General features: G+C 42.1%; 2 protein-coding genes across 4 annotated transcripts in view; one reads left to right on the plus strand and one right to left on the minus strand.

The window, feature by feature from the left end:
• SLC12A5 (solute carrier family 12 member 5) overlaps positions 1-14,076 on the plus strand; it is a 111,407-nt gene extending 97,331 nt beyond the window's left edge. The window contains exons 24-26 of the mRNA XM_073683911.1: positions 7,599-7,613; positions 7,708-7,841; positions 9,845-14,076. Coding sequence (XP_073540012.1) covers positions 7,599-7,613; positions 7,708-7,841; positions 9,845-9,936 — 241 coding nt within the window. The 3' untranslated portion in view covers positions 9,937-14,076. The remainder of the gene's footprint in view (positions 1-7,598; positions 7,614-7,707; positions 7,842-9,844) is intronic.
• A 725-nt stretch (positions 14,077-14,801) lies between these two features.
• Positions 14,802-24,612, minus strand: part of NCOA5 (nuclear receptor coactivator 5) — a 72,114-nt gene continuing 62,303 nt past the window's right edge. For all 3 annotated transcript variants that reach the window (XM_073683909.1, XM_073683908.1, XM_073683910.1), the window contains 2 exons: positions 15,926-16,243; positions 14,802-15,796 (listed from right to left, as the gene is read on the minus strand). In XM_073683909.1, the coding sequence (XP_073540010.1) occupies positions 15,150-15,796; positions 15,926-16,243 (965 nt within the window). In that variant the 3' untranslated portion in view covers positions 14,802-15,149. The remainder of the gene's footprint in view (positions 15,797-15,925; positions 16,244-24,612) is intronic.

The following is a 24,612-nucleotide window of genomic DNA, read 5'->3' on the forward strand; positions in this document are numbered from 1 at the left end:
AAATGGAGTCCATCACCAGATTTTTGCTGCCCCATTTGAGAGTAGAATAATGTAAAGGCAGAGACCCCTATTCCAGAGATGTATCACTTACTGGGCTGCTTGCAGCCATTTTGATAAATCAACTTTTATCTGCTGCAGATCTACCAATTCTCTGAATGCTAAGCTCTGTATAACCCCACTCACACTGATGCTATCAGTGTGCTTATGGGTTGAGGGCTTATACAGAGCTCATGAACATGGAGGACTACATGGCAATAGGCGTACTAGTCCTCTAGTTATAATCTCTTGCTGATAAAACAGAACATTTATTAAAACTAGAGCAAGCAGCCCAGTAAGTGACACATCGTTGGAATCAAGTTCCTATCTCTACATCATGCTGCTCTCAGATTAGATAGCAAAAACTTGAAGACATATTAGTTTTATGGGTAGTGTGGTGTTCATGTGTGGAGATAAGGAACAGTTGATTATCAGCTATATAAAGAGGGATTGGTTGGGAGACAAGATTTTGCTGTGAAGGAACCTAGTCTAATATGTTGGAAGATCTGAAGAGCTAGCCAGGCAATTATGCTAAACTCCTCCTCAGCAGCCAATGATACAATCATATGGCAAATATTTTTGTATTTAATGAATGATAGCCAAAGTCTTCATTGTGTTCTTTTGGGCCTGCATACTCAATCAAGATTGGTTAAAGCAGGTAAATGTGGATCCGATCTGTTGGCCAACAGTTTTGCAGATTTAAGTACACATTTAAAAACATCAAAGAAAATAACAGCCATACTTACCACTATCCGGTGACAATATTAATGTACAGCAGGATGAAGTAGGTCCCATGATAAAAGGTTTAAGTAGCATGGGTGCAGAATACTGATGAATAATCACTCACACACACCTATCATCCATTAGGGGAGTTGTTTAGTATTATCAACGTTTAGTGCACCCTGCCAGCTTGATGAACTACACATTCTTGTTTGACTGGCACCTTTTACAAGTGTTGATCAACTGCCAAGCTGTGATTGTCAGTGTCTGGGAGGGGGAATCAGAAGTCAGGGATTTTTACAAGGTATTTTTTTTACAATTTTTTTTCCAGAAAGTGACAGGTCCTTTTTAGAGGGAATGTCATCAGAAAATTACCTATTGTTTAAATAGAAAAAAAATTCTGTTTCTATTATACTTTTCCTCTGATTGTTCTACTCCTGATTTTGGCTTACAAATGCTGATCTAAAATACTGACCAAATACTGAGCGTGGCCTAACATTAAGTAATTTTCTGAAGACATATTACCTTTAAAATTCTATGGGTAGCGCTAATGTGTGTATTAGGTTGGTGTGAAGAATTTTGTTTCTACAAGTATGATCTGTAACCGTTCTAGTAAATGTGCAAGAAACAGATCTTCTATACAATTTGGTCACAAATTGTATACATTTGCCTGGCTTAGGGAGGATAGTCAATGGAGAATGAGGAATTCGTGGCAAATTAGGAATTAAAAATAATGGTGAATCTGGAGAAGCTAAATTGAACTCTAGAAAGAGAAAGGGTGTCAAACAGTCTGCCAACATGTTACAGATATTAGCAATATAGCTATCTGGCCCAAGGCTCTTCTTTTTGCTTGCTGTCTCCTTGGAGGTTAAGTACACCGGTAATTAAAGGCTTGGGCACTATACAGTGATTGGGAAAGAGTTGTGAGGACATCAGTATCAAAAGGAGAGTCAATACAAATAATACAGTAATGAGCAATATAGTTTCCAGGGGCAAAGGTCAACATGTGTCTACTTTTATCGCCATATTCATATAATTTACTACAACAAACCTGAGATGTGTGGTTGTGGGCATAGTCCAATAGCAGAACCTTTAGAGCTAGGACAGGAAGTGCATGTTTGTGAGCTAGTTTAGAGAGCTCATTTTTAAAAGAGTCTGTCTTGTGAGTCATGCCATAACGGATCACCAGAAATTAACATTTTGTTTTTTCCACTGCATTAGGGGAGAAAAGTAGGATCTTAAGTGTGATCAGTAGCAAAATGTTTCATGATATGTCAGAGACGCAGACAGTGGCATGTAGCCATGCTTTGCTGAATCTCCAATATTTATTGAGAAAGCAGAGCCTCGGTGCAAAAAAAACAACAGTCTGACCAGACAATGACACCTATGGAATTGGACAGCACCCAGGAAAAGCCATTGTGGAGTGACGACAGCCATAATCTGTCTGAGATGTGTTAGAGCCACCAGTTGGTTTAAGATTTGCACCAGCTTCTCTGGAGTGTATAGTTCTTTCACACTGTAGGAGACGTTAGTGAATTCATCCATATGTAGGGATAATGAGCAGTATGGGACCTATCTGGATAGATAAGACAGAGATAGATTCCAAGGCCTACATGGTGAGGAAAAATACAGGTAGGGAACCAGAGGAAAAAAAACCCCAAAAGGCAGCCTAAGAAAAGAGAGCAGAAGTAGTAATGCTATAGCCTAGAACAATACAAGCAAGGGACAACAGGGCATCTTGAATGCACATGATCGTTCCGATAACTAAGAAGGCAGGTAACAGATGCATAGGAGCCATCTGCTCTTGGAACAAACAAGTGAGTTCTTCTGTATTAAGCAGTGTAGGTAGTCTTAAGAATTATGCCAAAATGTTTTCTTGTAGACAAAAAGCCCTCTGCCTTGGCCTTTGCAAGACAGCCTTAATGCAGGGTCAGTACAGTGTGTTAAGAATAACTAAACCATGGTTGTTCAGTTCCAAAAGGTAGGAACAAACACCAGGATGGCTAGATCAAGTATGAAGGTGTGTTCCCCATGGCTGGACACCAGAGCTCAGGGGAAGCCTCAGTAGTATAAGGTACCTCAGTTTTTGAGTATGTCCAGAAGTGAATTGAGGGTAGGCCATTAGGTCAATGAGTGTCAAGACGTAGGGATCTGTTGTGGGAGATGATTGACTACTAGCAAGCTTTTTGTAGAATGTAACCCGGTAGCATAAAAATTAAGCAAATTACATCTTATACTTTTTTTTTTTTTTTTTAATCTGGACTAGGAGAGCACAGCGCAATATGAGTGTTGTAGAATGACCCATTAGACTAATAAATGATGGTGGTCAGTGTAAGGATCAATGTAGGAGTGTCGACTGATTCAAACCACCCACTTAAATATTTTGTTCTGCCTAATTCTGTTTGCAATATCATCCACGTTATTGGAGAATTCATTGGCTGAAATGCAGCTCTACAGAGGCTTCTTGCTGCAATGGCTTAACAAGTTTGTCTAGGTAGTTTACAATGCTAAAGAGCGAGGAAAGTTCAGTGGCAATTACTTTATTTTCCTCTCTATTTGTTTAGCAAAACGAGTTATATCTGCTTGATTGGTATTTGTACCTTGAAACAGAGGTCAGTTAGCATGCCCAATCTGTTGTCAAACAGGAAAGGGGAAGAGAAGCCAAAAGTAGTGTTTTTTTAAGGCATTTTTTGTTCTTGCTTATATAGTTAGGTCCAGAAATATTTTGACAGTGGCAAAAATTTTGGCATTTTAGCTGATTACAAAATACATATTCAAGATACTTATATGATCAATATGGGCTTGAAGTGCAGATTCTCAGTTTTTAATTTGGAGGGTATTTTATCCTAATTGGAGTAAGCATTTAGGAATTACTGCTCTTTAATATGTAGCTGCCTCTTTATAAAAGGTGCAAAAGTAATCAGACAATTATCTCAAAAGCCCTTTAATGGGCTGCATGGGCTATCCCCTCATTAATCCATCATCAATTAAGTAAGTAAAAGGTCTGGAGCGGATTCCTGGTGTGACATTTGCATTTGGAAGCTGTTGTTGTAAACCCACAACATGCGGTCAAAGGAGCTCTTAATCAAAGAAAAACAGACTATCATTAGGCTGAAAAAAAAATCATCAGAGAGATAGCAGAAATGTTAATGGCCAAATCAAAAGTTTGGTACAATCTGAAAAAAAGAAATGCACTGGTGAGCTTGGGAACTCAAAAGGGCCTGGGTGTCCACGGAAGACAACAGTGGTGGATAATCACAGAATTTTTTTCATGGTGAAAAAAAAACCTTTACAACATCTACTCAAGTGAAGAAAATTCTCCAGGAAGTAGGTGTTTCAGTATCTAAATCTACCATAAAGAGAAGACTTCATGAGAGCAAATACAGAGGGTTCCCCACAAAGTGCAAACCATTAATCGGCCTTAAAAAAATAAAAAAGGCCAGATCAGACTTTGCTAACTAAAACACAACTAAAGAAGTAAGCCAAGTTCTAGAAAAGCATTCATAGGCAGATGAAATTAAGATCAACCAGTACCAGAATGATGGGAAATATAAAGAAGGCTTGGAACGGCTCATGATCCAAATTACACCACATCCTCTGTAAAACATGGTGGAGGCAGTGTGGTGGCATAGGCATGCATGGCTTCCAATGGCACTGGATCTCTAGTGTTTATGGATGATGTGACTGAAGTAGACGGATAAATTCTAATGCAGCAAGGTTGATTGGACGGTGCTTCACAGTACAGATGGACAATGATCCAAAACCTACTGCGAAAGCAACCCAGGAGTTTAAGGCAAAGAACTGGAATATTCTGCAATAGCCGAGTCAATCACCAGCTCTCAACCCCATCAAACATGCATTTCACATTCTGAAGACAAAACTTTAAGAGGTTATCCACTACTTTTACATTGATGGCCTATCCTATCCTTAGGATAGGTCATAGATGTCTGATCGGCCGGGGTCTGAAACCAGGCACCCTTGCCAATCAGATGTTATCGATGGAAGCAGCCGCAAGCATTCACTTGCAGAGCTGGCCATCTACTTGTAGTGGCCTCCGCAGGGTACTACACATCCGCATCCTATTGCTTTGAATAGGAGGCGAATGTGCAGCAACAAGCCCCGGCCACTACAAGTAGAGGGCTAGCTCAACAAGTACGTACTTCTGGCCGACATCCGCCACCGCCACCGATAGCGGCCGATCAGACATTGATGACCTATCCTCACGATAGGCCATCAATGTCAAAGTAGTGGATAACCTCTTTAAGGTAGAAACACCAACAAACAAGCAGCAACTGAAGTCAGCTGCAGTAAAGCCCCAGCAAAGAATCACAAAGGAGTAAACACAGCATTTGGTGATGTCCATGGTTTCCAGAATTCAGGCAGTCATTGTCTGCAAAGGATTTTCTACAAAGTATTAAAAATTAACATTTTATTTATAGTAAAGTTAATTTGTCCAATTACTTTTGAGCCCCAGAAATAAGGCTTTGTAGAAAATGGTTAAAGTTTCTCCTTGAGGAGAGTGACATACCAGCTCTGGCATGTTGAGGTAAGGAGGCTTATTCGCCGTGCAATGCTCCTCTGGGAAATGTAATATGCAAATTGCCTCTTCAGAGAAAAAGAGGACTTGAACTCTATAGCGCCACCTATTGGATGCAGGTGGCGCTAGAGTGTTCAAGTCCTCTTTTTCTCTGAAGAGTCAATATTAAATTGCATATTAAATTTCCCAGAGGAGCATAGCACGGCGAATAAGCCTCCTTACCTCAACATGCCAGAGCTGGATATCACTCTCCACAAGGAGAAACGTTACCCCTTAGACCTATTCCAGAGCCTCTCATCTAGCCAAATCAATTCTCATACTATGCACTGACAAAGGCCAACAGCCCGAAACACCGTGTCTGTAAATTGAGATTCTGATTTGGCTTTTATCCTAAGTCATATTGCACGACTCATTAAAGGGTTGATTGTGACTTGTAGGATTGCTGCTTCCAATAGGTGGCGCTATAGAGTACAAGTCCTCTTTTTCTCTGAAGAGGCAATTTGAATAGAAAATGGTTGTAATTCATAAACATTTCACAGTATATTTTTGTTCAACCCGTTTAAACCTGAAAGTCAACACTTCAGTTGCATCTCAGTTGTTTAATTTTAAATAAAAAAAAGTGTCATGCAGAGCCAAAATCATAAAGATTCAATCACTGTCCAAATATTTCTGGACCCTGACTGTAACGTCCCAATATATGCTGCAGCACTTCACATTGTCATTACTCACTGTCTCCAATGGAGCTGAGTACCCAAGCAAAAAAACTCAATGCAGATACTGTCATTGGTCAGGTGCTATGAACTACATGACAATGTTATTAACTACTGAGCCAACATACTATCTATAAACGCAAGGTTAAGGTTCTGCTGTTCATTTCCAAAAAGACGAGTTGGGAGAAGGATCATAAAGATACAGTGCCTTGTGAAAGTATTTGGCCCCCTTGAACTTTTCTACCTTTTGCCACATTTCTGGCTTCAAACAAAGATATAAAATTCTAATTTTTTTGGGAAGAATCAACAACAAGCGGGACACAATCATGAAGTGGAACGAAATTTATTGGATATTTTAAACTTTTATAAAAAATGAAAAACTGAAAAGTGGGGCGTGCAATATTATTCGGCCCCTTTACTTTCAGTGCAGTAAACTCACTCCAGAAGTTCAGTGAGGATCTCTGAATGATCTAATGTTGTCCTAAATGACTGGTAATGATAAATAGAATCCACCTGTGTGTAATCAAGTCTCCGTATAAATGCACCTGCTCTGTGATAGTCTCAGGGTTCTGTTTCAAGTGTTTCATATCTTTATGTTTGAAGCCAGAAATGTGGCAAAAGGTAGAAAAGTTCAAGGGGGCCAAATACTTTCACAAGGCACTGTATGGTGTAAAAACTGCATTGTGCTGGTGCCATTGTGATGAGGTTAATAATAATGAAAATATGAGGGCAAGTTATGTGGAGGGCTACTCCAGTTTAAACCAGAGTACCAGTGGAGACAACAGTAAACAGGTGGCACCATTAGTAAAAAGGAGGTTAGGGTAGCAGGTCCCAATAGCTGGAACATGAGTGGGTATCTGGTACTCACATTTTATGATTGTGGATGGTTGTACAGGTAGCTGAAGACTTTGAAACTGCATTACTGCCACAAGAATTGCAGGCCTGGAGAGCCATCCAAGGCCTTGGATACGGCCACGTGGGCCGCCAAAATGAAAGAGAGCAAAGCTCCAGTCTGATCCGGAAGGAATGGCTCTTGAGATGGCACCCAAGAGACAGTGCTGGGAGATGACCATGAAGCTGAAATAGTGGCCTATAGCATCAAGGGGAAAAACAGGGTAGGGCATCGATTTAGTCCTTTTTATAGGATTTTTTTCCCCCCATTAAGGATGGCAAGATGCCCGCTATTTATCATTCATGGTAAGAAAAAAAAAGAAAAGCTTGGGAAGACAGATCTCCACTTTATCATAGCTGGCTATGCTACCCAGAAAGGTTGAATTCTGTCAATTCCAAAAACAAGTGTTGCAATAGCAGCCTCAGATTCAGTGAGAACTGATCTGGTAATGTCACAGTTGTACATATGAACAGTTATGTCAAGTAGGCATCTCCTAGACTTGTCACTTGAGTGCTGTGAATGTTGAGTTTTGTGGTGTCTAGTGGTCTATCAAATGATCATGTAAATGTGTTGCATCACTAGTCGTTTACAATCTTTTTATTGAACTCAATCCACTGACATAAAGTAGAAATATAAATATTATGCATAATTTTCTCTTCATGTAACACTAATTCAGCTTTGTTTCTTATTTTCTTGCAATCAGAGAATGGGAGAACTTGTAAGTCTTTTTGTTTAACAGCACTGGAAGATCTAATATTCTAGTAAACTAGTCAGCATGTACAAAGTTTCTTATCCAATTTCTTTTTACCCAGGAACCAATCAAATGTTCGCAGGATGCATACAGCTGTGAAACTCAATGAGGTTATAGTCAAGAAATCTCATGATGCAAAACTTGTTCTACTTAATATGCCTGGTCCACCTCGTAATAGGAAAGGCGATGAAAACTGTATCCTTTTCTACAAAACGCAGAATATAATAATCATCTTCGAACATTTATAATGGTAGTCTTTTTGCGGTAAAAATATAATCTTAACATAATGAAACCTAGGACAGAGTCAGTTTCTGTATCCAAGTTGTTTATAACCAACTCAAAATGTGAAGTTTTCCTGGTCTTGTACATTTTAAAATAGTTTTTTGTACTATAGTGGCTATCTAGTGCTATATGGTATGTGTTCTGTAAATGAGCACTGCATTGTAATTTTCTATATACAGTAGTGTTCAAAATAATAGCAGTGTGTTATAAAACATGAGTTAAGCACAAAATCGTTATACTAGTTTTTATTTCCATGCATTGGAAAAATATGCACATTGTTTTCTAATTCAAAACATGGAGAAATGTATAGAATTTTAACTGCTTTACAGAAAATAACAAAAAAATGAACATTGGGATGTTCTAAAAAATAGCAGCGTCTGCATGTCTTTGCAAACTCACAATATGTACTTTTTTTTTTTTGAGGATTTAGAATTCCTGTGAATCACTAAACTAATATTTAACTGTATACCCACAGTTTTTTAGAACTGCTTCACATCTATGTTGCATAGAGTCAACCAACTTCTGGCACCTGTCAACTGTTATTCTAGCCCAGGATACTTTGACTACATCCTACAATTTTTTAGCATTTGTTGGCTTTGCCTCAGAAACGTCATTTTTGATGTCACCCCACAAGTGTTCTATTGGATTAAGGTCCGGGGATTAGGCTGGCCACACCATAACCTCAATTTTTTGGACTGGAACCAAGATTTTGCTCGTTTACTGGTGTTTAGGGTCATTGTCTTGTTGAAACACCCATTTCAAGGGCATATCCTCTTCAACGTAAGGCAACATGACCTCTTCAAGTATTTTAATATATGCAAATTGGTACATGATCCCTGGTATGCGGTAAAAATCGGTCCAGCTCCATAGTAAGAGAAACATTCCCAAATCATGATGCTTGCACTACCATGCTTAACTGTCTTCAGAGAGTACTATAGCTTGAATGCAGAGTTTGCCGGTCATCTGACGAACTGTCTGCGGCCCTTGGACCCAAAAAGAACAATTTTAGTTTCATCAGTCCACAAAATGTTTCTTCATTTCTCTTTAGGCCAGTTGATGTGTTCTTTGGCAAATTGTATCCAATTCAGTACGTCATTTTTTTGTGGGACTTTGCGGGGACTTCTTGCTAAGGAGATTAGCTTCACACAGGCGTCTTCCAACTGTCACAGTACTCACAGGTAACTTGAGACTGTCTTTGATCATCCTGGAGCTGATCACTGGCTGAGCCTTTGCCATTTTGGCTATTCATCAGGACATTCAAATGGTAGTCTTCCGTTTTCTTCCACGTCTCTCTGGTTTTGCTTTCCATTTTAAAGCAATGGAGATCATTTTAGCTGAACAGCCTATCATTGTCTGCACTTTTTTATAAGTTTTACCCTCTCCAATCAACTTTTTAATCAAAGTACGCCATTCTTCTGAACAATGTCTCGAACGACCCATATTTCTCAGGCTTTCAAGTAGAAATGCATATACAACATGTGCTGGCTTCACCCTTTAATAAGGGCGACCTGATTCACACCTGTTTCTTCATAGAATGGTTGACCTCACTAATTGTACTCCACACTGCTATTATTTTGAACACACTCCCTTTTAATTAATTATTCAAATACACAGACTCAAAAACATGCGGATCGTGAATGCGGAGTCTGATGGTTTTCTTAGAATCTTTTGCACCAACTCAAAAACATGTGGATCGTCAATGCGGAGTCTGATGGTTTTCTTAGAATCTATTGCACCAACTGGTAAATTGTTTGGCATGTGGTAATATATTTTATACCAAAACAGTGATTAGTCATATTGGACTGCTATTATTTTGAACATTACTGTGCATCATTTTTAGATTCATATGGCTGGTACAATCATATTTTAAATGATCAACTCCCAAGTTTCTAATTTTCCTCAACTTCTGACACCAGATATGGAGTTTTTAGAAGTGCTCACAGAACATCTGGACCGGGTTATGTTGGTTCGCGGTGGAGGACGTGAGGTCATTACCATCTATTCTTGAATACCAGAACCTGGATGAAGTTTTTGCTGCACTTAGCAGGAGCCTTCAAACCTCTCTCCACATTGCAAAAGTATTAGAGATCAGGAGAGTTGGGATGAGGCATATGGTCAGTGCTCACAAACTTCACTTGCTTCCACCATTTCCCTTTAATGCCCTTACATGTGAACTGCAGCACCAGATCTTCCATTCCAGCACAAGTGCAACTGTTCCTCATATCTTCTTCAGAGTGCTACTGATGAAGTTTGTTTCTAAACCCTTACATAAGTCTATATATGTTTCTTAAACTGAGCCGCACTGCTTAAGATGCTATAAATACTGCCCCCTCTGTGCATCCTGTGATCCACTGTTACACTAATTTCTCCCTGACACCGACTTGGAGAACACATGGGTTATACAGGCAGAAATCAGAAGATAATGTTCATCTACACCTATTGGATATAAAGACCAGTCATTAGATAAAGCATTGGTGTGACAAGAAAAGGGAAAGAGGGAGTATTCACCAGCATGCTTTACCGTTCCAAATGTTCCTCCCTCCACGCCCTATTCTTGACAGCCGCTATTTCCTCCTCGGCTTCAACAATTTGAGCTGTCAGGATTTGGGGTAACAGCAGACATAATTGACTGACAACTTACATTGTCTTATTCAGACTGCACATGCCCCAGATCAGGAAGAACAAAGCCAAAGTCGCAGAAGAGGCCAAACAATACATTAAGAGGACCACTCAGCTGTGCAGGAAATCAAGCAAGGGCTTTTATATTGTCTGATGCCGAGGAGCATGTTGCAATAATAATCTGATGCAAAAAAAAAAAAAAAAAAAAAAATTTCTGCCTTTTACTTTTCCTCTACCCTTTGCTCTGTAGTATTGCCTCTGAGGATCTGTGCCAGAAGGATGGTGCACAGGGATTACAAATTTGATACAAAGCGCACGGGCAACAGTTTGTGTAGATTCAGACTTTTAGCAGGGAAATCAGGGGACCTTTTGGAGACTGTGACTTGCTTTTGCAGTCTCAAATTGCATGGCCTAGGATAGATTGCTTATGTAAAGTTCATTTCACACTATCCCACTCATCAGTCTTTAAGCTGTGATTTTTCTGCTTGCTTCTTTTGTCCTCCTTCACTGCAATGAAGTGGCTCCCACATAAAGTGACAATACAAATTTAAAAACTAGTCAAAACTATAGTTGATATGGTTAGCCGAAAAAATGATACAAGGCCGGTAATGTTTATGCACTTTCGAAACATCATATTTTATTAACAAAACTAAAAAAAAAAACAAAAAAAAAACAAAAAAAAAAAAAAACACAAAAAACAAAAATAATATAAAAAGAGCAACCATACTCTCCACAAATCGATCTTCCAGAACTGTAATAAATAGGATAAGGTTGAAACTTTTGTTGAGCTTGAAAATTTTCATTTGCACATTTGTCCCTTTTGACTGGCCCCCACTTCATTGTAGTAAGTGCAGTTAATTCCGCATTCACAGTATATAACTATTATAAAGAGAAACTCACACCCCACTCATTTTAGTTGTTTAAACGTTTTACAGTGCCATTGTTAATAGTGCTGTGACTTTAAGCTGTATGTGGCGTAGGTGTTAAAAAGCACTCGCCAGTGTACATATATATTTTTTAACTATATAAATATATAAAGAGATTTATTCAGAATGCAGAGTTCTACTGTTTAAAACAAAAAGTGAATTTAAAGGTAGAGTAAGCATGTACTGCAAAGTTTTATTAATTTCGCAGCTGTAGCACATTCATTCAATATTTTTATAACTGTTATAGCTCAAGTTCCTCATCACTGAGGTATCTTGTAAAAAAAAAATATTTAAAATATTGGAATAACTATATACGACTTATTTGCTTTTGGTGTTTATTTTTAGCTTATTCTGGTGCTTTCATGTATGAAATGAAATTGTAGTGTTTGCAATAAATGTATTCCATTTGTCCTCAAGTCAGTAAAAACTTGCCAAATACAGTAGTAAAATGGTCTCAAACAAAGACTGCAGCATGAAGTCAGTATCTAGAGGAAAATCAAACATGAAGTTTTTTACTGTGTATAACACATGGTGCCCCTCGTCATCCCTCCATTTCAATTACAGGCTCGAACTACTTTTATAATTTGGGCTTTGCAGTTGCATCCATTCTCTAGCAATTCTCCATTACCTTGTGTACAATGAGAAAAGCAGCAGCTGTGCATTACAGCAATGGTGAATGCAATGCAAATTTTGTTTAAGTCAGGCTATTTGAGAAAATATTAACATGACCGTTATTAGAACTTCGCAAGGTCCAAGCTTTTCTGTGCAATGCATCTTTTGCAGCAGCCACAGGGTAAATTGTCTGTTTTCACATTTGTACATAAGTGGTCCATGAGTTTTACTATTTGTTCCTTAAAGTGCCTCTAAGAGTGAAAAACTGGCTTTCTTGTGCTCCAGATTAACAGATCATGTAACATTGTAACAAAGTTGAGAAAATGTATATTTCTCTCCTATATTGAACTTCTGGTTCTATGTAAATGAGGCCTAATCCTTGTACAAAAAGTGTTGTGAAATACCAATTCCCCGCCATTTTGAATCTCTCTATTCTGATACAAGGAAAGCAAGTATTTTTGTTTGAATCCCAGTGCTAAATGCCATCAGAATATTACTTTTACAGATTGAATTAAGGCAATGTTAACTTTAGGTCTGTGATGTATATTTATGGCAAGAAAGCTCCTAGCATCCAGACTAAACCTGTCCAAAAGGTTACATTAGCCCGATGGAGGCAAAAAAACGTTCTTTTGCCCCAAGTTTGGTCAATATAAACAAAACATTTTTCTACACTGGGTCCCTATAGGTGACAAATGCCACAGTATGGCATCCATAGAATGCATTTATCTAATGTATACATTCTAGATTTTATTAAAAGGAGGTCATCGATATCTTCAGATACAATTATTTCAGTCTACGTATTCTTGCAAGATAAACAAAAGCAGAACAAAATTGGTTTGCCAAATGAGGGATTTGAACAAAATTATATTTAAAAGTTAAAATTTATACGACTCACCTTTATTTATATAGAACCAAAATCTACATTTAGACTTGATTTACTCCCCACTGCCCCAAAAATTGCATTAAGTAAAAAAAAAAAAAGCCAATTTTAAATCTGCACTAGAGAAAAAAAAACAAAACCCAGAACCATGCTTCATTGCCAATGAAAAAGCTTCGCTAGGGTTTTGTATAAAAGGAGCAATTTACGAAGAGGCCAGGATTTACTAAACCTGCTAATACTTAGTGTTCATTTGTAGATCTCAGAGTTGGAACGTGCACATTCTTGCTTCTATGCAGACATATCAGGGACCTTTGAGAAAATAAAAATATTTTGGTAATCGTTCTATTAACGAAAGGAGGAAAAAAAAGAAAAGAAAAAGTCAGGAGATCTAGTAATGCCTCAGCAAGTAATACTTGAGTAAGCAAATTGCTTTTTCTTTACAGGATGACACGTGGATGAGAAGTTGGGTATTCTCTAAAACCTTCCAATACTATGAGGCTAACTGGCATGTTCTGATAAGTATTTTGGGTGGGAGGTAATAAAGTTCAGTGCTAATGTGGCAGCTTAGCAATTTCAAAACAAGTTGCACTAAAAAACCAAGACTTTAGTAAAATGCTCCAACAGCTTAAATTCTCCTTTTAATTTAACTCACTTTGTGCTACCTGTGCAATATACATAAATATATATATTCATACTTAGACATATATAACGGTGTTTTGGAAAGTTCGACCACCAATGTGATCTTAAAAGAAACCCTCAACTGCACTCTATGTTTTATGTGACTCCCAGTTACTTGACATGTGCCGTTTCCCTAGTTGGCTAGTAAATAAAAAATGCTTTAATTTTGTATGTTTATTATTATTATGGATATAGGTTAAAAAAATAAATATCAGTGTACAGATATTTCTGTTCCAAACCAAATGAATCACTGCTATAGACTGGCTGCTTTCGTTATGTATCTTACAGGAATAGTTTCATGTTTTGTGTAGTTATTTAGTGTGGTTCTCTTTGTGATTGAATGCTATCTTACTTACTCATACAGCTTTAATGTGCAGATTTAATTTGTTTTGAGACTGTCAGCACAAAATGCAATAAACCTAATTTTATTACACCCTTTGGATGTGGTGTTCAAAATGCTATTACAAGATTTTAAAGGGGTTTTCTGGGGAAAAAAATACCAAAAAAGTACCTACTTGTCTGATGCTCACCAAAGCTTTGAAATTTTCTTCAATTTTTTTTTTAATTATTCTATTGACGACGTCTAATGTTTTTTCGATTCAGGCAGGGTTTATTGTGGGCATGATTACCATGGAAAGGGCTACAGTTCCTAGGATTCCTTCCTCCTCTCGCAGATGCTCTTAGTTCTCCACATGCTTCTCTAGTACAAGGCCAGCTGTAACTACCCACTGTCTTCACATACACAACTCTGCAACTGTTCTATTGCTCAAGAAACAAGGAGTGAGGGAGCAAACCAGTAAGCAGCAGAGATGTGATATTTCACCTCCATACAAAAAAGGAAAGGGGAAATAACCATGTGTTCAGAGTACAATATTGAGATGTCACACAATGAGAAGAAACCTCAGATGTATGATCATGTCAATGCAAGAGATGGTCTTGCAGGCTGTGATAGTACATTAAAGATGAACTTTTTTGCAGTTCACCATTAGCTCAAAATTTTTAGAAAATCGGAAAATCCTTTTGACCAGATCTAAAACCTGAAGAATGAACAACCGGCAAATCAATAAATGCAAGAATTCCTTCTCTATATTCTGGAGTCAAGACTGTTAAGGATATACTTAGGAAACATATGATTTTAATAAAGGAGTCAAAAACGTATTTTTTTTTTTTTAAATAACTTTTACTTAAAAAAAAAAGTTGGAGGACAACAAGAAACAAATTTCATGTAATAAAACACATTACATTGCAGGGAGTTTTCACAAAACAATTTTACCAATGCAAAATTACTGGTGACTAATGCAGATTAACAAAATCTGAGAATACTCCTGAAAATAAAAAAAGTGGGGAATCTGCTTATTGACGAACCATTATAGAAAGTTTTGTTTTATTAACTGGTTTTATAGTAAAACAAAACAATAAAGAAATATACATTGGTTTTATTTTAGAAATACACTAGTAGGTTACTGCTAGAGGTCAACACAAGATCAGTAAGACCTAACGCATGATTTAGTAGTGGCGAGGATAAGAGACCATTGAAGGCTGTTGTGGAGGCCCACTACGAACTGCTTGAGCTGTTGTCTGACTCACGAAATGTGAAAGTGCAGGTCCGCTCTGAATCAATGTATCCAGAGCTTTCTGCACACTAGGATTATCAAAGTTTATGCCTACAGATGCCACTGGTCGTTGGTTAGGTGCATTATTTGGAGCTTGTGGACGAAGTTGCCCATACATATTTTGCATTTGAACAGCTGGAACAGGTCTGGATGCTGCACTCCTTACACCTTCCCCTTGAGTCAAAGGGCTAGGATGTTGGTTCACGAGGGACTGAGGCCGCTGGACAGATGAACCAAGAGATGCAACATCCATTTGGGCTGCTGAGCGCTGTATAGAGGCTGTAGTTCCATAATTCTGGCCTGGAGTAGTTGTTGCTCCTGAAGTAGATGGGTTGGAACTGACAATAGAAGAGGCAACCCCACTATTGAACAGACTGAGAATTTTTGCCTGCAGCTCCTGTTGAGATTTGCTTGGAGTTTGAGCAGTTGAAGGACCAGAAGTCAGCGGCTGTGTCATCTGGATTGTTTGATTGTTTGCAAGGGTCAAAGATCCCTCATGAGAAGGTCCAGAGCTTGCTCCCAATGGCCTTGAGAGTTGAGCTATAGAGAAAAAACAAACAAACAAAAAAACAAAACAAAACAGATGCATGTAAAATATTGAGAATTAATATAAAATTTTAGTAAATTAAAAAACAAAGTTGCTATGTAATTGAAACAATTCCTACTTACATGTTGATGGTTCACCAGATAAAGCCAAAATTCTCTCTTTACGATCTCGTAAATAGAGTATAACCTTATCTATTTCCTCGGTGGTAATATATCTATTATCTGCAAGCAAGTTAAACAAGGTCATTATTCCAGGAGGTGGAGGAGCCCTTATTCCTTCATCCAAAGCCCCAGAACGCTCTCTTAAAATGGCATCTGTAGACATCTTGGCAGCCTGTCTTGCAACATCTTCACGATCCTTGTCACATTTCTCTACTTTATACCGTTCATAGTTTCTTGCCACAAGAACCATGGCATCTGCAAGTGGCATGTTCCGATGCTCTGTAGTGATAATGATAGTTTCTTGTCAAAATAGAAGTTTTTATAGTCATCACAGAATGCTAATGTACACAAACAAATGTACAGAAACCAAAAACTGAAGTTAAATATACATAGGAAAACAAACGAGATACATTTATGTTGTAGTTCTACATGTAAAATGACAGCGCTGCAGCCAATAATTGAGCTCAGGGGTTTGTGTCGCCAACTCAGGTACAGCCGCTGAGCTCAGTTATTGGCTGCAGTTCCGTCGATGTGACATCAGTGCTGTGGACAGTAATAGACACCAGAAGCAGCGGCGGAAACAGACTTTGCGTTGGATCGAGGGCGAATGAGCAAAGCAATTTTTTTTTTTTTTAACAAACTGCAGCAAGGGAACAGAGATTTACCCAAAATTGAAAAACCCTTTAACTACTACTTTAATATTGGTTTAAAAGACCAACATTTCCATTGCATTTGAAGATTTCTAAAAAAAAGAAAATCTGACATACATTAGATCAGAAGTACACTGCTCAAAAAAATATAGGGAACACTTAAGACAACACAATGTAACTCCAAGTCAATCACACTTCTGTGAAATTAACCTGTCCAGTTATGAAGCAACACTGATTGTGAATCAATTTCTCCTGCTGTTGTGCAAATGGAACAGACAACTGGTAGAAATGATAGGCAATTAGCAAGATACCCCCTATAAAGGAGTGGTTCTGCAGGTGGTGACTACAGACCATTTCTCTGTTCTCATCCTTTTTGGCTGTTGTTTTGGTCACTTTTTCATTTTGCCATTGCTCTCAGCCCTAGAGGTACAGTAGCATGAGGCGGTGTCTACAGTACAACCCACAGAAGTTTCTCAAGTAGTGCAGCTCATACAGGATGGCACATCAATGCGAGCTGTGGCAAGAAGGGTAGCTGTGTCTGTCAGCACAATGTCCAGAGCATGGAGCAGATACCAGGAGTTGTGGAGGGGGCCATAGGAGGGCAACAACCCAGCAGCAGGACCGCTGCCTCCTCCTTTGTGCAAAGAGGAACAGGAGGAGCACTGCCAGAGCCCTGCAAAATGACCTCCAGCAGGCCACAAATGTGCATGTGTCTGCACAAACGGTTAGAAACCGACTCCATGAGGGTGGAATGAGGGCCCGACGTCCACAGATGGGAGTTGTGCTCACAGCCCAACACCATGCAGGACGCTTGGCATTTGCTACAGAACACCAGGATTGGCAAAGTCGTTACTGGCGCCCTGTGCACTTCACAGATGAAAGCAGGTTCACACTGAGCACATGTGACAGACGTGACAGTCTGGAGACGCCGTGGAGAGCGATCTGCTGCCTGCAACATGCTTCAGCATGACGGGTTTGGCAGTGGGTCAGTAATGGTGTGGAGTTGCATTTCTTTGGAGGGCCGCACAGCCTTCCATGTGCTCACAAGAGGTAGCCTGACTGCCATTAGGTAACGAGATGAGATCCTCAGACCCCTTGTGAGACCATATGCTGGTGCGGTTGGCCCTGGGTTCCTCCTAATGCAGGAAAATGCCAGACCTCATGTAGCTGGAGTGTGTCAGCAGTTCCTGCAAGATGAAGGCATTGAAGCTATGGACTGGCCCGCCCGTTCCCCAGACCTGAATCCGATTGAGCACATCTGGGACATCATGTCTCGCTCCATCCACCACAGAGTGTCCAGGAGTTGGCGGATGCTTTAGTCCAGGTCTGGGAGGAGATGCCACAAGAGACCATACGCAACCTCATCAGGAGCATGCTCAGGCATTGTAGAGAGGTCATACAGGCACGTGGAGGCCACACACAATACCGAGCCTCATTTTGACTTGTTTTAAGGACATTACATCAAAGTTGGATCAGCCTGTAGTGTTTTTCCACTTTAATTTTGGGGGTGACTCCAAATCCAGGCCTCTATTGGTTAATAAATTTGATTTCCATTGATAATTTTTGTGTGATTTTGTTGTCAGCACATTCAGCTTTGTACAGAACAAAGTATTCAATGAGAATAATTAATTCATTCGGATCTAAGAAGTGTTATTTGAGTGTTCCCTTTATTTTTTTTGAACCGTGTACAATAAGCCTAATAGTTATTATTAACATTTATTAACTTTGTGGAAGCCATTTCATAGTTTATGACTGAACAGGATGTGAAAAAGAAATGACATATTGCATTCACGTGCTCAATAACAAATATGCCTGAACTTCCTGATGTGAATTAAAAATAAAAGGTAGTAGTATCAAGACAGAAAAATGTCAATGAGGGAGCCTTCTAAAACTGTATACATTTAGAATGGTGTTTGTTGCTCAATCAGCAATCACAGCACAACAAACTTTTCATAGTTGTCCTCTTTAAAATAAGCTGCACTTTTTTTTTTTATAGTCTTTGCAAACTAACTTGATTTGCTAAATACATAAAATATATCTATATCTAGCTATCTATCTCTACACACACACAGTGCCTTGTGAAAGTATTTGGCCCCCTTGAACTTTTCTACCTTTTACTACATTTCTGGCTTCAAACAAAGATATAAAACTCTAACTTTTTGGGAAGAATCAACAACAAGTGGGACACAATCGTGAAGTACAACGAAATTTATTAGATATTTTAAACTTTTTAAAAAAATTAAAAAAACTGAAAAGTGGGGGATGCAATATTCTTCGGCCCCCTTGAGTTAATACTTTGTAGCGCCACCTTTTGATGCGATTACAGCTGCAAGCCGCTTGGAATATGTCTCTATCAGTTTTGCACATCGAGAGGCTGAAATTCTTGCCCATTCTTCCTTGCAAAACAGCTCGAGCTCGTTGAGGTTAGATGGAGGGCGTTTGTGAACAGCAGTTTTCAGCTCTTTCCACAGATTCTCAATTGGATTCAGGTCTGGACTTTGACTTGGCCATTCTAACACCTGGATATGTTTATCTTTGAACCATTCCATTGTACATTTTGCTTTATGTTTGGGATCATTGTCTTGTTGGAAGATAAATCTCCGTCCCAGTCTCAGGTCTTTTGCAGACTCCAACAGGTTTTCTTCCAGAATGGTCCTGTATTTGGCTCTGTCCATCTTCCCATCAATTTTAACCATCTTCCCTGTCCCTGCTGAAGAAAAGCAGGCCCAAACCATGATGCTGCCACCACCATGTTTGACAGTGGGGATGGTGTTTTGAGGGTAATGAGCGGTGTTGCTTTTACGCCAAACATATCGTTTGGCATTGTGGCCAAAAAGTTCGATTTTGGTTTCATCTGACCAGAGTACCTTATTCCACATGTTTGGTGTGTCTCCCAGGTGGCTTGTGGCAAACTTCAAACAAGACTTTTTATGGATATCTTTGAGAAATGGCTTTCTTCTTGCTACTCTTACATAAAGGCCAGATTTGTGCAATGTATAACTGATTGTTGTCCTATGGACAGACTCTCCCACCTCAGCTGTAGATCTCTGCAGTTCATCCAGAGTGATCATGGGCCTTATGGCTGCATCTCTGATCAGTCTTCTCCTTGTTTGAGATGAAAGTTTAGCGGGACGGTCGGGTCATGGTAGATTTGCAGTGGTCTGATAAGCCTTCCATTTCAATATGATCGCTTGCACAGTGCTCCTCGAGATGTTTAAAACTTGGGAAATCTTTTTGTATCCAAATCCGGCTTTAAACTTCGCCACAACAGTATCTCGGACCTGCCTGGTGTGTTCCTTGGTCTTCATGATGCTCTCTGCACTTGAAATAGAACCCTGAGACTATCACAGAGCAGGTGCATGTATACGGAGACTTGATTACACACAGGTGGATATCATTACCAGTCATTTAGGACAACACTGGATCATTCAGAGATCCTCACTGAACTTCTGGAGTAAGTTTGCTGCACTGAAAGTAAAGGAGCCAAATAATATTGCACGCCCCACTTTTCAGTTTTTAATTTTTTAAAAGTTTAAAAATATCCAATAAATTTCGTTCCACTTCACGATTGTGTCCCACTTGTTGATTCTTCCCGCAAAAAAGACGGATTTTGGTAAGACCTTACCTGTAAAATCCTTTTCAGCGAAGGAAGGAAGGGAGACACAGATCCATTACTAGTGGGTAGGCGGAGCCCCACAGGATAGTTCACCTCAGATTAGAAAAAGTGACGACCGGCCCCATCAGCCTAGGCTCCTCCTACTCCCATGTCCTTCAGTCCGTACACAAGCTAAGGAAGAGCAGACAACACCAGCGGAACACAACCCCTTCCGAAAATTCAGAAATGCGAGAGAACAGGTTATGCATATAACAGAAAAAACACAGTCCCAGGCACTTACTCACTGATCCTGACAACTGCGATGAGCTGGCAATGCTGGAACAGAGCCCTAGCGCGCCGACCCCCGCCCAGATGACCGCCATCAGAGAGGAGTCGCGCCGCATCTGGAAAACAATAATGCACTTCTGCCATGGGAGGGTGCTGTGTCTCCCTTCCTTCCTTCGCTGAAAAGGATTTTACAGGTAAGGTCTTACCAAAATCCGTCTTTCAGCAGCAGAAGGGAAGGAAGGGAGAGACAGATCCATTACTAGTGGGACGTCCCAAAGCAGTCCAGAACTCAAGGGTGGGAAACAGTGGCAGAATCGCCAACACCCCAACAACATAGTCAAGCGCGCAACAAGCGCCAACACTAGATAAAGAGATAACCTAAACCACCGCCGCCTGCAGGACCCTGCGTCCCAAGGCCGCATCGGCGGAAGCACTCACGTCCACTTTATAAAATTTAGTAAAAGTGTGAACGGAGAGCCAGGTAGCCGCCCGGCAGAGCTGCGCTGCCGAGGCCCCCTGATGAAAAGCCCACGACGAACCAACAGCTCTCGTGGAATGAGCTCGAACCTTAACCGGACAAGGCTCGCCCTTGAGCCGGTACGCCTCCAGGATAGCCGAACGTATCCACCGAGCTATAGTGTCCTTGGAAGCCCGCTGACCACGCAGACGACCAGCAGGAATCACAAAGAGAGTCCGACTTCCGAAACCCTTGCGTGATTGTAAGATAGAACTTCAAAGTCCGCACCAAATCCAACGAGTGCAAGGCTCGCTCCTTTGGACTTTTCGGATTCGGACAGAGGGAGGGCAACACGATGTCCTGATTGACGTGGAAACGCGACACCACTTTAGGCAGAAAATCGCCACGGGTACGAAGCACCACGCGATCCGAGTGGAACTCCAGAAAAGGGGGCGAGCAAGACAGTGCCGCCAACTCAGAAACCCTTCTCAAAGAGGTGACCGCCACCAGGAAAGCAAGTAAAGAGTAGCTGAATCCATAGGCTCAAAAGGCCCATGCTGAAGAGCCTCCAAGGAGCCACAAACGCCCTCCGAGGCGGAAACTGACATGCCACCCCGCGAAAAAAAAAAGCACATCCCTGCGCGAGGCAATAGCCTTCCGAAAAAGCACGGATAGTGCAGATACCTGACCCCGCAAGGTACCAACCGCCAGACCCTTGGCCAAACCACATTGCAGAAGAGCCAAGAAGTTGGGAATGGAAAAAACCCTCGGGTTCCTTGATAATCCAGAACACCATGAATAGAAGGCCTCCCAAGTTCTGTGATAAATCCTAGTCGTAGCTGGACCTCTGGCCGCCCGCAAAGTGGCAATGACCTCGGCCGAAAACCCACGACGGGTCAAGATCTCGGTCTCAAGTGCCACGCCGTCAAACGAAGCGACTTCAGGTCCGGATGACGAATGGGCCCTTGGGTTAACAGGTCCGGGCGAAGAGGCAGTGGAAACGGAGGCGCCGCCAGAAGAGACACCAGCGTTGAATACCACGCCCTCCGCGGCCAATCCGGCGCCACCAAAATTGCCGGAATTCGTTAAGAGTTTGATCCGCCGGATCACCAGAGGAAGTAAGGATACCGGCGGAAACACGTAGATCAGCTCGAACTGGTCCCACGGGGCCACTAGAGCATCTACCGCCACAGCCTCCAGGTCTCTGTACCTGGACATGAACGTCGGAATCCTGGCGCTCAGCCTGGATGCCATCAAGTCCACCTGGGGAGTCCCCCCAACGGGAGCACAGCAGTGCAAAAACTTCCGGATGAAGACTCCATTCTCCGGGATCCACCTGCTCGCGACTGAGGAAGTCCGCCGTGGTATTCAGCACTCCAGGGATGTGAATCGCGGAGATGGCTGGAACCCTGGACTCGGCCCACATCAGGATCCGAGAGACCTCCATCATGAGTCTGGAACTCCTCGTCCCGCCCTGATGGTTGATCTATGCGACAGCTGTCGCATTGTCCGTCTGAATCCGGACCGGCAGACCGCTCAAAGGGACCGTCCAATGTTGGAGGCAGAGAAATATCGCTCTCAACTCCAGGATGTTGATCGGCAGAGAAGACTCCTCTGACGACCAGACCCCCTGAACCCAGAGATCGTTCCAAACTCCCCCCCAGCCAGTCAGGCTGGCATCAGTGGTAATGACCGACCACCGTGGGAGGAGAAAAGATTTCCCCAGGGATAAAGCCTCCGGACGCAACCACCATCCAAGAGACTCTCGCACCCTGCGGGAGATACCGATCCAGCGAAGCCGGCGATCGATCCCAACGGTTCAGAATAAGATCTTGGAGACCCCGGGAATGAAATTGTGCAAAAGGTACCGCTTCCATTGCCGCCACCATCAGACCCAGAAGGCGCATACACTTCCAAAGGGGCATAGCCATCGCCGACCTCATAGCCTGGACATGGTGACGAAGGTTCGCTTCTTTGTCCGGAGGCAGGGACACCACTGCCCGTACCGTGTCGAAATGCATCCCCAAGAACAGGATTGACTGCGACGGCTCCAATGACGACTTCTTCCAATTGACCAGCCACCCGAAGTCCTCCAGGTGCTGAAGGGAGAGATCGCGAGCTGTCACCGCCTCCACCGCTGTGGGCGACACAATTAACAGGTCGTCCAGGTAGGGGAGAATCGTAACTCCTTGCCTTCGAAGGAGCGCCATGAGCGGCGCCAGAATCTTTGTAAAAACCCTGGGCGCCGAGGCCAACCAGAATGGTTGGGCCACAAACTGGTAATGGGCCTGACCTATGGCAAAACGCAGGAAGCGCTGGTGAGCCCTGCCGATAGGGACATGCAAATAGGCGTCGCGGATGTCGATCGACACCAAGAAATCGTACTGTGACAGGGCCGCCACGACAGAGCGAAGAGACTCCATACGGAATTTCCGGGTCCAGACATGAACATTCAACTCTTTGAGGTCCAGAATGGGGAGAAACTTGTCCTCCTTTTTGGGGACCACAAAAAGGATGGAGTAAAACCCCCTTCCCCGGTCCTCCGGCGGAACCGGAACCACCACACCCTGCTGCAGAAGAGAGTTGACCTCCCGCAGCAGTGCACCAGCCAGCTTGGACTCGGACAGGATGCGTGACTGACGAAACCTGTCCGGGGGTCGAGAATGAAACTCTATGAAATAGCCTGCCGGCATAACCCGCGTCCCCCAGGCGTCCGATACGTGGGACTCCCAAAACGACCCGAATTGTAGCAGACGACCTCCCACCCGAGAGCCCTCGAGAGGGTTCCTGGCGTCAGTCCGCCTTAGAGGGCTTTTTGTCAACCTCCCGTTTGTCCTGACGGAAATGTTGTTTCCAGTTAGTACGGGATTTCTGGGTGGTCTTTTTCCCGGAAGACGAGGGACGACCCGTTCTCCAAGAGGGCTGACCGAACCGTCCCCTGGGCCGAAAGGTCCGACGACCACTACCGGCACTTGACTTGCCAGACGTAGAAACCGCTGCTTTCCGTTGTGGCAAAGCCGAATCCTTGGCCTTGGCAATCAGCTCCGTGAGGTCCGAACCAAAAAGCTGACCGCCCTTGTACGCCAGACTCAGCAGACCTTGCTTGGATACTGCGTCTCCAGTCCACTGTTTAAGCCACAGTGCTCTCCTGACTGTGACGGCCGAGGATTGAGCCCTGGACAGAACCGAAGTAGTATCCAGCACTGTGTCCCTGCCATATCGGGCCGCCTCTTCCAACAGCTGGAAGAGCCTTTCCACCTCAGAGAGCGGAGTCCCATCATGTCACGCCGTCCGCAGCTGATCCAACCACCGCAGAGAAGTCTCACCAGCCCACATGGCCCCCAAGGCCGCTCGGAATCCATGACCCACGGACTCGTAGATGGACTTCGCCGCTAACTCTGTCCTTCTGTCCAGCGGTTCCTGTAGACTAGCCTTCCCTTTAACAGGAAGCAAAGAGGATTTGCTCAGGTGAGACAATGGCACGTCCACTTCAGGAGAGGGGACCCAATTAGCGATAGTCTCCGTGGAGCAGGGATACAGGGCATCAAAAAACCGCATCCCCTGGAAGCGTTTATCCGGACACAGGCGTTTCTTCTCCACAGCCTCGTTAAGTTCATCGTGCGCCGGCAGCGTCGACCGAGCCCGACGTGACTCCTGA

Source organism: Phyllobates terribilis, unplaced genomic scaffold (assembly GCF_046119375.1).
Source record: "Phyllobates terribilis strain yellow unplaced genomic scaffold, ASM4611937v1 Scaffold_5__5_contigs__length_657084704, whole genome shotgun sequence".
Taxonomy (NCBI): domain Eukaryota; kingdom Metazoa; phylum Chordata; class Amphibia; order Anura; family Dendrobatidae; genus Phyllobates; species Phyllobates terribilis.